This window comes from Rana temporaria, chromosome 4 (genome assembly GCF_905171775.1).
Source record: "Rana temporaria chromosome 4, aRanTem1.1, whole genome shotgun sequence".
Lineage (NCBI taxonomy): Eukaryota > Metazoa > Chordata > Amphibia > Anura > Ranidae > Rana > Rana temporaria.
The window spans coordinates 33,227,635-33,240,102 of NC_053492.1; the positions used below are offsets into that span (position 1 = coordinate 33,227,635).

The 12,468-nt window shown below is 43.6% G+C and overlaps 1 protein-coding gene across 1 annotated transcript in view; it reads right to left on the reverse strand.

Moving 5' to 3' along the window:
* Positions 1–11,792, reverse strand: part of GAREM2 (GRB2 associated regulator of MAPK1 subtype 2) — a 184,827-nt gene extending 173,035 nt beyond the window's left edge. The window contains 1 exon segment of the mRNA XM_040348213.1: positions 11,451–11,792. Coding sequence (XP_040204147.1) covers positions 11,451–11,562 — 112 coding nt within the window. The 5' untranslated portion in view covers positions 11,563–11,792.
* Positions 11,793–12,468: the final 676 nt, after the last annotated feature.

Consider the following 12,468-nt stretch of genomic DNA (forward strand, 5'->3'; position numbering starts at 1 on the left):
GCGTCCGACGGAGTAAAGTTACGACGTTTACGTTAGGCTTTTCCCGGCGTAAAGTTGCCCCTGGGTCTATGAGGCGCAGCCAATGTTAAGTATGGCCGTCGCTCCCGCGTCGAAATTTAAAAAAGTTACGGCGTTTGCGTAACTCGTCCGTGAATGGGGCTGGACGTAATTTACGTCCACGTCAAAACCAATACGTCCTTGCGGCGTATTAGGAGCAATGCACACTGGGAGATTTCCACGGACGGCGCATGCCGAAAAACTTCAATCACGTCGGGTCACAGTAATTTAACATAAAACACGCCCCCCCCTTCCACATTTGAATTAGGCGGGCTTACGCCGGCCGATTTACCCTAAGCCGCCGCAACTTACGGAGCAAGTGCTTTGAGAATACAGCACTTGCCCGTGTAAGTTGCGGCGGCGTAACGTAAATCGGATACGTTACGCCGCCGCTAAGATACACCATTCTACGAGAATCTGGCCCTTAGTCTCCACAGTTCCTGCCAACCTCTCTGTGCCCCCAGCCCTCCCCTGCGTTTTTGAGCGTTTGTTAATGTCTGGCGTTTTTACAGCTCTATTGCTGGAGCCACAGAATTCCCTGGTCCCGCATTTTTTACAGCTCAAAAACGCCTATGCCATTTGCAGCTCAAAAGCGCTTATGTGGGCATCATGCCATAGAATAACATGGACAGGCGTTTTTAAGCTGTAAAAAACGCTCAGAAAAGTGGCAGTAAAAACGCCAGTGGAAATGAAGCCTTAGGCTGCATTCACACCTGAGCGTCGGTCGTTTTTTTGGCGTTTTGTCGCGCGTATTCATGCTTATTTGCGCGTTTGCATACAGCGTTGTCCGACGTTTTTTACTTCGACGTTTTTTATTTTAGCCAATAGGAAAAATTATCATCTTTTCATCACTTGTTGCTATGTTGGTAGATTGTTTTAATCTTCTGCATGGGCGACAAGTTCTATTGATTAAAGCGACGAAACGCCCGTTGTCGCGCAAGTCACTTGAATCGAGCGTTTCCATTACTTTCTATGGGAAATGGAAACGCTCAAATACGCCCAAACCGCCCGATACGCGCGACAAAAAATCTCCATAGAGACTAATGTATTTTCGACCCTCCGGCGTATTGTAGTGTCGCGCTTCAGGCGTTAAAACGCCTAGGTGTGAATGGAGCCTGCATTCACACTACAACGCGGCGTATTTTACCGCGAATTGCCGCGACAAATTGCGGCGTTTTGTCCCGCGATTTGCCGCGACAAAACGCGGTAAAATACGCATCGGTAACATACACAGGAGGGGTGATCAACATTGTCGGCTATGGCCGAACGCCGAAAGCCGCCTGAAAAAAAGGTCCGGGACTTGTTTTGGGCTTCAGGCGTTTCGGCGTTCGGCGTGGAGATGTGAACCATCTCCATAGCCGACAATGTAAACTCACCCCTCCAGCGTATCAGGGGCTGCTGCGGCGTCGCGCTTCAGGCGTATATACGCCTAGGTGTGAATGGGCACTTATTGTGTGAGTATATATATTTTTTTTTACTGTTGGAGCATGGAAGGCTTGACAAGCATTTACCAGAAGGTTGAAAACCTCTGCCAACCTATCAAATCATTGTACATTGTTGAGGATTTCAAACTTGGTGATCGATTTCTTGGTCATTATAGTGATCAATGACATTGGTCTTCATACAGTCTCCAGCTTTACAAGGCAATAGAGCTGGAGACCGTTCACTATAGCAGACTGTCATTGAGTGAGGCTACCAGCTGTGTCAGTACCACGGACAGCGAGGACGTCGCGCTGATATTACTGACTGCTTCCATCCTGGAGGGAGCACACATCATACATTAGATTTTGACTCATCGAGGACCCACCACTAAACCATAACATCCCCATAAACAGGTATTACAGGCAAGATCAGAACCACAGATAGCGGACCAAGTTACCTACATTGACGTATTGATGGCCAAAAGGCTTGCGGTATTACGGTATACCTGCTGCAAGGTTTCATGATCAGATTGGTAAATGTACGGGTAGCCCCTGAAACTGCGAAAATAGAAGAGAAAGCACTCACATAGCCACATCCGTAAATAATATAAGAATAAAAGGGGTACCAAAATAGTAACCCAAAGGTCGGACTTTGAAGGCACAATGAACAATGGAGAGTATACAAAAAATACAATATTTATTGAAGGTAGTACATGGTACATATAAAGCATTAGGAAGAATTAAAAAAGTATATATATAAGATACATGATATAGAGTGAGCCCCTGTGCGTCAACATGTTTCGCTGTTAAGCGTCGTCAGGACACATTCAGGGTTCGTTGGAGAGAGAAACCCTATGGAGAGTAGCCGCTTTGAGGCTTCTCTCCATGGGGTTTCTCTCTCCAACGAACCCTGAATGTGTCCTGACGAAGCTTAACAGCGAAACGTGTTGACGCACAAGCGCTCACTCTATACCCTGGAGTGATTAGCGTGTGGCTTCTCTCCAGGGGGTTTCTCTCTCCAACGAACCCTGAATGTGTCCCGATGAAGCGTAACAGCGAAACGTGTTGACGCACAAGCGCTCACTGTATACCCTGGAGTGATTAGCGTGTGGCTTCTCTCCAGGGGGTCATGTTGGTTATCTGCCATTTTTAATGGTCTTAAGGGGATTGACTCATTTTGCCATCCTGTCTATACACAGTTGTGCCTTTTTTGTTTAATGGTTACATATGTCCAAACATGACCTTGATACAAGGGAAATAATAACCTCTATATTGGTCGTCTGTCCAAACACATCTCCTTCCCTCTTCGTCTGATTTTTCTCTATAATCCGTGGAAGGAATTCAGCCAGAATATTCCCCATATGGAATACATGAGCCACTGGCTCTCATGACCATCCTTTGTTACACCACTGGATATAACCTTTTGGAATCTTGTGGATAAGGATGCTATCCTCCCATAAGATGGCGAGACCCGTTTCTTTCTCTCTCCAACGAACCCTGAATGTGTCCTGACGAAGCTTAACAGCGAAACGCGTTGACACACAGGGGCTCACTCTATATCATATATTTTATATATATATATATATGTATATATATTAATATATATATATATATATATATATATATATATATATATATATATATATATATACTTTTTTAATTTTTCCTAATGCTTTATATGTACCATGTACTACTTTCAATAAATATTGTATTTTTTTGTATACTCTCCATTGTTCATTGTGCCTTTAAAGTCCGACTTTTGGGTTACCATTTTGGTACCCCTGAAACTGCGTAAGAAAGGGAAAAAAATTACTGGCCAAGAACTGAAACCATCATCTCAAGCCCACCACCACGCATTAAAATCTGATTGCACAATCTCCTTTAATCTACCAACTGTTACGTAATACAAAGACCTGCCCGATTAGATACAATGTGATCGGATAGATTAGGTAGGTCCTCATAAAACATTGTTTTCGTAAATCAAAAGTTGATTGTACTGTCAGATTGTAGCATGTATGGTGACCCTTGTTGGGCAGGCCAATGTGCATATCAAATTAGAATAACAGCGCCCCCTTAATGAGCAATGTGCAAAGCCCACCGTGTGCATAGGGACCCTTAAAGTGTGACTTAACCCTCTCGATCAATATTGATTATTTTTAATCCTTATGCTACTAGCATCAGCATGGGAAAGACACATAAGAGAGGTATAGAGGCTGCACACCCTGGAACAAACAATATGGGAAGGTTCCCCCAAGGGGTTTTAAAGCAGCAGTACAGGCGAAAATCAAAAGAGATTGTATAAAAATACTTTATTTAAGATATAAACAGATTAAAATATAAGCTCTTGGTCAGGGGATAACAAAAAACATTCCACGATACACAAATGCAAACACAAAAATACAGCATCACATGTCATATGTCTGTTGTGATGATGCCCCACCGCGTTTCGACCCATGTGGTCTTCTTCGGGGGGTTGGTTTGCTCTAAAGAGATATATTTACCATATCAAAATATCAAAAGAAAGTATTTGGACATCTATTCAATTTCATATATACAAGGTATAGCTACCACCAGAAGTATATTATAACGTGAGTATTGGGTGGGGGAGCTTGTTCAAAAATTCTGCCACGATCCCTTGGGTAAGTATATTATATATTTTTTTTTTAACTTTTTTTTTATTTTTTGTTACTTCCTGGTTTATGGCCTAGGCCATGGGTGCTCAACCTGTGCCCCCCCCCAGCTGTTGCGGAACTACAACTCGTCTCATGGGACTTGTGGTTCCGCATCAGCTGGAGGGCCACAGGTTGAACACCCATGGCCCCCCCCCCTGGGCCAATCTGATGCCCCCCCAAAAAAGGCCGCCAAATCACTGCTTTACTCACTGACAGTACTTGCCCTGCCCGGGAATGCCTGGAGGAGCACCATTACCGCCCCCTGCTTGTGATTGGAGAAATCATAAATCCCACCCCTTTAGCTAGATTCAGAAAGAGCTAAGCCGGCGTATCAGTAGATACGCCATCGTAACTCTGAATCTGCGCCGTCGTACATTTAAGTGTATTCTCAAATTGAGATACACTTAAATGTAGCTAAGATATGACTGCCTGCGCCGTCGTATCTTAGCTGTCTAGTTCCGCCGGCCGCTAGGGGCGTGAACGCTGATTTACGCCTAGAATGCGTAAATCAGCGAGATACGCCTATTCCCGAACGTACGCTTGCCCGTCGCAGTAAAGGTACGCCGTTTACGTAAGGCGTTTTCCGGCGTAAAGCTAGTCGAACAAATAGCTGGCCTAGCCAATGTTAAGTATGGACGTCGTTCCCGCGTCGAATTTAGAAAATTTTACGTCGTTTGCGTAAGTCGTCTGTGAATGGGGCTGGACGTAATTTACAATCACGTCGAAACCAATACGTCCTTGCGGCGTACTTTGGAGGGATATGTCCACGGACGGCGCATGCGCCGTTCGTTAAAAACGTCAATCACGTCGGGTCACAAGTTATTAACATAAAACACGCCCCCCTGTTCCTCATTTGAATTAGGCGCGCTTAGGCCGGCCCATTTACGCTACGCCGCCGTAACTTAGGAGGCAAGTGCTTTGCGAATACAGCACTTGCCTCTCTGACTTACGGCGGCGTAGCGTATATGCCATACGCTACGCCGGCTCAAAGTTAAGCCAGTCTTTCTGAATCTGGCTACTTGTGTCCAATCACTGTGCTGTGATTCGTTACAGCACAAGCTGATTTTTGGGAAGGGGGGTGTCCCTGAATGGTAGTTTTGAAATGTGGTCACCCTAATGGGGACCCTTGTTGGGCGGGCTAACATGCAGATCAAATTAGAAGAACAGCGCCCCCCTAAGGAGCACTGTGCCAAGCCCATAGCAATACCGACCACTTCTGTATGGGTATAAATGGCGACCGCCACAACCGCCCTGCTACTGTGGCCAGGGCCGGCCTTTGGGGTGTGCGAGCCGTGCGACCGCACAGAGCGCCCAGAGCGTCCATCCATCCATCCAGTCCCTCCTGCCTCTGAGTGAGTACTGTACACTGATGTATGGGGTGGTCTTCATTCCCTTCTCTCTCCCTCTCCCTATTATCTATCTTTCTTTGTCTGTCTGTCTATCTATCTTCCCTTTGTTTCTTTCTATCTATCTTTCTTCTATCTATCTATCATTTTTTCATTCTCTCTCCCTTTATCTATCTATTGTTTATTTCTTTCTTCCTTCATCCTCCCTTTCTTTCTTCTTTTCTTTCTCTTTCTTTCTTCCTTCATCCTCCGTTTCTTTCTTTCTTTCTTTCTTTCTTTCTTTCTTTCTTTCTTTCTTTCTTTCTTTCTCCCTTTTTTTCTTTCTTTCTTTCTTTCTTTCTTTCTTTCTTTCTTTCTTTCTTTCTTTCTTTCTTTCTCCCTTTCTTTCTTTCTTTCTTTCTTTCTTTCTTTCTTTCTCCTCCCTTTCTTTCTTTCTTTCCTTCTTTCTCCTCCCTCCCTTTCTTTCTTTCTTTCTTTATTTCTTTTTCCTCCCTTTCTTTCTTTCTTTCTTTCTTTCTTTCTCCTCCCTCCCTTTCTTTCCTTCTTTCCTTCTTTCTTTCCTTCTTTCCTTCTTTCTTTCCTTCTTTCTTTTTTTTTTTCTTTCTTTCTTTCTTTCTCTTCCCTTTTTTTTTTTCTTTCTTTTTTTCTTTCTTTTTCCTCCCTTTCTTTCTTTCTTTCTTTCTTTCTTTCTTTATCCTCCCTTTCTTTCTTTCTTTCTTTCTTTCCTTCTTTCCTTCTTTCTCCTCCCTCCCTTTCTTTCTTTCTTTCTTTCTTTCTTTCTTTCTTTCTTTCTTTCTTTCTCCTCCCTTTCTTTCTTTCTTTCTTTCTCCTCCCTTTCTTTCTTTCTTTCCTTCTTTCTTTCCTTCTTTCTTTCCTTCTTTCTTTCTTTCTTTCTTTCTTTCTTTCTTTCTTTCTTTCTTTCTTTCTTTCTTTCTTTCTTTCTTTCCTTCTTTCCTTCTTTCGTTCCTTCTTTCTTTCTTTCTTTATTTCTTTCTTTCTTTCTTTCTTTCCTTCTTTCCTTCTTTCTTTCCTTCTTTCCTTCTTTCTTTCCTTCTTTCTTTCTCCTCCCTTTCTTTCCTTTTTTCCTTCTTTCTTTCTTTCTTTCTTTCTTTATCCTCCCTTTCTTTCTTTCTTTCTTTCTTTCTTTCTTTCCTTCTTTCTCCTCCCTTTCTTTCTTTCTTTCTTTCTTTCTTTCTTTCTTTCTTTCTTTCTTTCTTTCTTTCTTTCTTTCTCCTCCCTCCCTTTCTTTCTTTCTTTCCTTCTTTCCTTCTTTCTTTCCTTCTTTCCTTCTTTCTTTCTTTCCTTCTTTCCTTCTTTCTTTCCTTCTTTCCTTCTTTCTTTTTTTCCTTCTTTCTTTCTTTCTTTCTTTCTTTCTTTCTTTCTTTCTTTCTTTCTTTCTTTCTTTCTTTCTTTCTTTCTCCTCCCTTTCTTTGCTTCTTTCCTTCTTTCTTTCTCCTCCCTCCCTTTCTTTCTTTCTTTCTCCTCCCTCCCTTTCTTTCTCCTCCCTCCCTTTCTTTCTCCTCCCTCCCTTTCTTTCTTTCGTTCTTTCTTTCTCCTCCCTTTCTTTCTTTCTTTCTTTCCTTCTTTCTTTCTTTCTTTCTTTCTTTCTTTCTTTATCCTGCCTTTCTTTCTTTCTTTCTTTCTTTATCCTCCCTTTCTTTCTTTCTTTCTTTCTTTCTTTCTTTCTTTCTTTCTTTCTTTTCTTCTTTCTCCTCCCTTTCTTTCTTTCTTTCTTTATCCTCCCTTTCCTTCTTTCTCCTCCCTTTCTTTCTTTCTTTCTTTCTTTCTTTCTTTCTTTCTTTCTTTCTTTCTTTCTTTCTTTCTTTCTTTCTTTCTTTCTTTCTTTATCCTCCCTTTCTTTCTTTCTTTATCCTCCATTTCTTTCTTTCTTTCTTTCTTTCTTTCTTTCTTTCTTTCTTTCTTTCTTTCTTTCTTTCTTTCTTTCTTTATCCTCCCTTTCTTTCTTTCTTTATCCTCCCTTTCTTTCTTTCTTTATCCTCCATTTCTTTCTTTCTTTCTTTCTTTCTTTCTTTCTTTCTTTCTTTCTTTCTTTCTTTCTTTCTTTCTTTCTTTCTTTATCCTCCCTTTCTTTCTTTCTTTCTCCTCCCTTTCTTTCTTTCTTTCTTTCTTTCTTTCTCCTCCCTCCCTTTCTTTCTTTCTCCTCCCTTTCTTTCTTTCTCCTCCCTCCCTTTCTTTCTTTCCTTCTTTCTCCTCCCTCCCTTTCTTTCTTTCTTTTCTTTTCTTTCTCCTCCCCTTCTTTCTTTCTCATTTTTATCTATCTATCTATCTATCTATCTATCTATGAAGATTGGAGGGGGGGGGGGGCGCCACAGGATTAGCTCGCACAGGGCGCCTGAACACCTAAGGCCGGCCCTGCTACTGTGGCCACTGGTAGTTGAATGTGGCAGGTCTATCACAACTGTGGACACATTAGGTATTTCTTAATAGCAGGCTCCTTCGGCACTTCGTACAGTTCAATAACTTACAGCGACCAATCAGAAAAACTTAAATGACCACGCTGAAACCTGATTGATTGGCATGGATATCACTGATTATTAGTGTTGCTCACGAATATTCGCATTACGAATATTCGTTACGAATATGGCATATTCGAATATTCGCGAATAACTTGAATTTCGCGGCCAAAATTCGCTATTCCGAATATTCGTATTTTTTCAAATTTATTTTTAAAACAGATCACATCCTATTGACGTCTAAAAGCATTGCTGGTATGATTAGAGACCCTGGGCCGAGTAGCTAAGCTGAGGCGATCCTTTTATGTTGCCGAATATTCGCAATTGCGAATATTCGATTTCCAAATATTCGCGAATACTTTCTCCGCCCTTCTTTTGCATCAGAGCCAATCAGAGTTCTCCTACCACAGTTGTCAAAATTTCGCAATCAATTTCGCATTCGCATTAGCGAAATTTCGATAAAATATCACGAAAATTCGATTTTAGCGAATATTTCACGAATATTCGTCTATATATTCGTGATATATCGCGAAATCGAATATGGCGTATTCCGCTCAAAACTACTGATTATCACTCCCATTAAAAGCAAGTGACAGGCAGGGCACTGAAGGGTTAACTAATAAGCAGCAGATCTGAGTGTAATGCAAAAAAATATATAATAATTTGAAAAAAAAAAACATGGGAGGGGCCAGCCGGGCCCCTTACAGGTGTAATGCCTGTACCCCCCTGATGGCGGCCCTGTCCGTAGATACAGGACAGGGAGTGACAGCTGTTCCCCCTACGACAGGAAGTAGATTTAAATGAAATCTCAAAGTTACCAGCCTTCTTTTATGTGAACAACAGAACATCTCCCTCCTATGTTATAAAGACGAGGAGGGGGAGGTGTTTGTAGTCCAAATCAGACCAGCTTAGGGTGCTCCTCCATATATACAGGACGGTGAGTAACAGCGAGGTTGGTGAGTGACAGTTGTCACTGTAAGACAAGAAGTGTAACAGACTGAAATCTCAAACAGTGTTATCGGTCTTTTTCTTCTGTGAACTACAGAACATCATCCCCATTGTAATTTAAGAGGAGGAGGGGGTTTTGTAGCCCAAATCAGAAGTCCAGCCCAGGGTTCTTCTCCATCAATACAGGAGGATGAGTGAGAGTTAAGACCTTAGGACAAGACGTGCATCGACATGAAATCTCAAACAGTGTTATCAGCCTGCTCTACTGTGAACTATAAAACATCTCCCACCCGTGTTCATTTAGGTGGTGGGGGGGGGGGGCCTTGTATTCCACATCGGAAGAGCAGCCCAGGGTGAACCTCTAACAAGATGATGACTGAGAGTTGTCACACTAAGACAAGTGCACTGAACTGAAATCTTAACCAGTGTTATCAGCCTTCTCTTCTGTGAACTACAGAACAACTCCCCCAGTACTTTTAGGATTGGGGGGGGGGGGGGTGTAGTCTAAACCAGAAGAGCAGCCTAGGGTGCTTCTCCATAGATACTGGCTGATGAGTGAGCGTTATCAACTTAGGACAAGAAGTGCTTTGAAATGAAATCTCACACCAAGACAAGTGCACTGAACTGAAATCTTAACCAGTGTTATCAGCCTTCTCTTCTGTGAACTACAGAACAACTCCCCCAGTTCTTTTAAGATTGGGGGGAGGGGGGGTTTGGTCTAAATCAGAAGAGCAGCCCAGGGTTCTCCTCCACAGATACAGGACGATGAGTGAGAGTTATCACAAAAGTGTACTGAAATGAAATCTCAAGCAGCGCTATCAGTTCTCTCTTCTGTGAACTACAGAACACCCTCACCATGTGCTATAAAGAGGAGGAAGGGGGAGGTGATTGTAGTCCAAATCAAAAGAGCAGCCTAACAAGATGACGACTGAGAGTTGAAGAAGATGAGAAGTGCTTTGGAATGAAATCTCAAGCAGTGTTCTCAGCCTTCTCTTCAGCGAACTACAGAACACCCCCCAGTACTTTTAAGATTGGGGGGGGGGGTTGTAGTCTAAATCAGAAGAGCAGCCTAGGGTGCTCCTCCATAGACACTGGCTGATGAGTGAGCGTTATCAGCTTAGGACAAGAAGTGCTTTGAAATGAAATCTCAAACAGTGTTATCAGCCTTCTCTTTTTTGAACTACAGAACACCTCCCCCAGTACTTTTAAGATTGGGGGGGGGGGGGTTGTAGTCTAAATCAGAAGAGCAGCCCAGGGTTCTCCTCCATACATACAGGACGATGAGTGAGAGTTATCACAAAAGATTACTGAAATTAAATCTCAAACAGTGTTATCAGCCTTCTCTTCTGCGAACTACAGAACACCTTCACCGTGTGCTATAAAGAGAAGGAAGGGGGAGGAGGTGATTGTAGTCCAAATCAGAAGAGCAGCCTAACAAGATGACGACTGAGAGTTGTCACCCTAAGACAAGAAGTGCACTGAATTGAAATATTAACCAGTGTTATCAGCCTTCTCTTCTGCGAACTGCAGAACACGTCCCCCAGTACTTTTAAGATTGGGGGGGGGGGGGGGGGGTTGCAGTCTAAATCAGAAGAGCAGCCCAGGGTTCTCCTCCATAGATACTGGCTGATGAGTGAGCGTTATCAGCTTAGGACAAGAAGCGCTTTGAAATGAAATCTCAAGCAGTGTTATCAGCCTTCTCTACTGTGAACTACAGAACACCTCCACCATGTGCTATAAAGAAGAGGTAGAGGGGAGTGGGGGGGGGCTGATTGTAGTGCAGCCCAGGGTTCTCCTCCATAGATACAGAATGATGAGTGAGAGTTATCACAAAAGTGTACTGAAATTAAATCTCAAGCAGCGCTATCAGTTCTCTCTTCTGTGAACTACAGAACACCCTCACCATGATGTGCTATAAAGAGGAGGAAGGGGGAGGTGATTGTAGTCCAAATCAGAAGAGAAGCCTAACAAGATGATGACTGAGAGTTGTCGCCATAGGACAAGAAGTGCTTTGAAATTAAATCTCAAGCAGTGTTATCAGCCTTCTCTTCTGCGAACTACAGAACACCCCCCCCAGTACTTTTAAGATGGGGGGGGGGGTTGTAGTCTAAATCAGAAAAGCAGCCTAGGGTTCTCCTCCATAGATACTGGCTGACAAGTGAGCGTTATCAGCTTCGGACAAGAAGCGCTTTGAAATGAAATCTCAAGCAGTGTTATCAGCCTTCTCTTTTGTGAACTACAGAACACCTTCACCGTGTGCTATAAAGAAGAGGAAGGTGGTGGGGGCTGATTGTAGTGCAAATCAGAAGGCGCTCCTCCATAGATACAGGAGGGTGAGTGAGAGTTGTCACCATGGGACAAGAAGTGCACTGGACTGAAATCTTTAACAGCCTTCTCTTCTGTGAACTACAGAACACCTCCCCCTTATGTTATAAAGAAGAGAGGGCGGTGTTTGTAGTCGAAATCAGAGAAGTCACTGAGTGAAAGGGTGACATTCCCGGGAAAAAGGACCCAAGGGTGACCCCCCCTTACCTTTGCCGATCTTCACCAGGGTGGGCAGACGGAACTTGCTGACGACGACGTCCAGGGGCAAGGACACCGAGCTCCACCCCAGCTCCGAGACGCCGGCTCTTATCTTCTCCATGGCGCTTCCGGGGATCCGGCATACCCAAAAAAAAAAAGAAGAAGAAGAAGAAAAGTGCAGAAAGTCAGGGATCCAGACACGCCACCTGCAGCGCCGCCGGCAGCATCAGCACCAGGGATGCCGGGACCATCACCATCTGGGCACGGCGGGGGGCACCATCGGACTGTGCCATGCTCCCTGCGCTCCTAGCGAGCTGCTGGATTACATTCATAGATTTCTGTACAGGACAAGAAGAGAGAGAGAGAGAGAGGCGCCACCTCCCCCTCCCCCTCCCTCCCTCCCCGCCGCTCTCCCACTCACTCCATCCCTCCACTGGGAACGTTCCTTTCAGAGACGCTCTTCTGCGCTCCGCCCCGGGATGGAGAGGAGGAGGGGGGGGGGATGTGTGAGAATCCAGCGCAGACCCTGCAGGGTACAAGTCTCAGTTTGTCTTCTCATTCATAAAACGCGGACCTGTAACCCATCACACGCTGGCCTGCAACCGAGAGAGAGCGCCTAATTTACAGCGGCGCTGCACGGCGAGTTCGGTAATAAACGTGGCATAAACGCAGTACAAACGCATATGCAAAAAAAAAAAAAGTATTCCAACGAGCCTAGTTTACACCATAGCAGCACTTTCATGAGCATTAAAAAAAAGAGCAGTGTTCAGCATTTTCCTGCACTGGAACGCATTGCAAATGCGCATAAATGCGTGCAAACACACCAAAAACGCGCATGAACACGTAAATGCAATTTTGTAGAAAAAAAAAAAAGGTAAAAAAAAATGCAAATACATATAAATGCACCATGTGTTTCTGTGTGCGCGTTTTCAGTGCATTTATATGTATTTGCATTTTTTTTTAATTATTATTATTATTTTTACCTGTTTACGTTACGCCTTTTCCAAGAACGTGTGCGATGGAAACA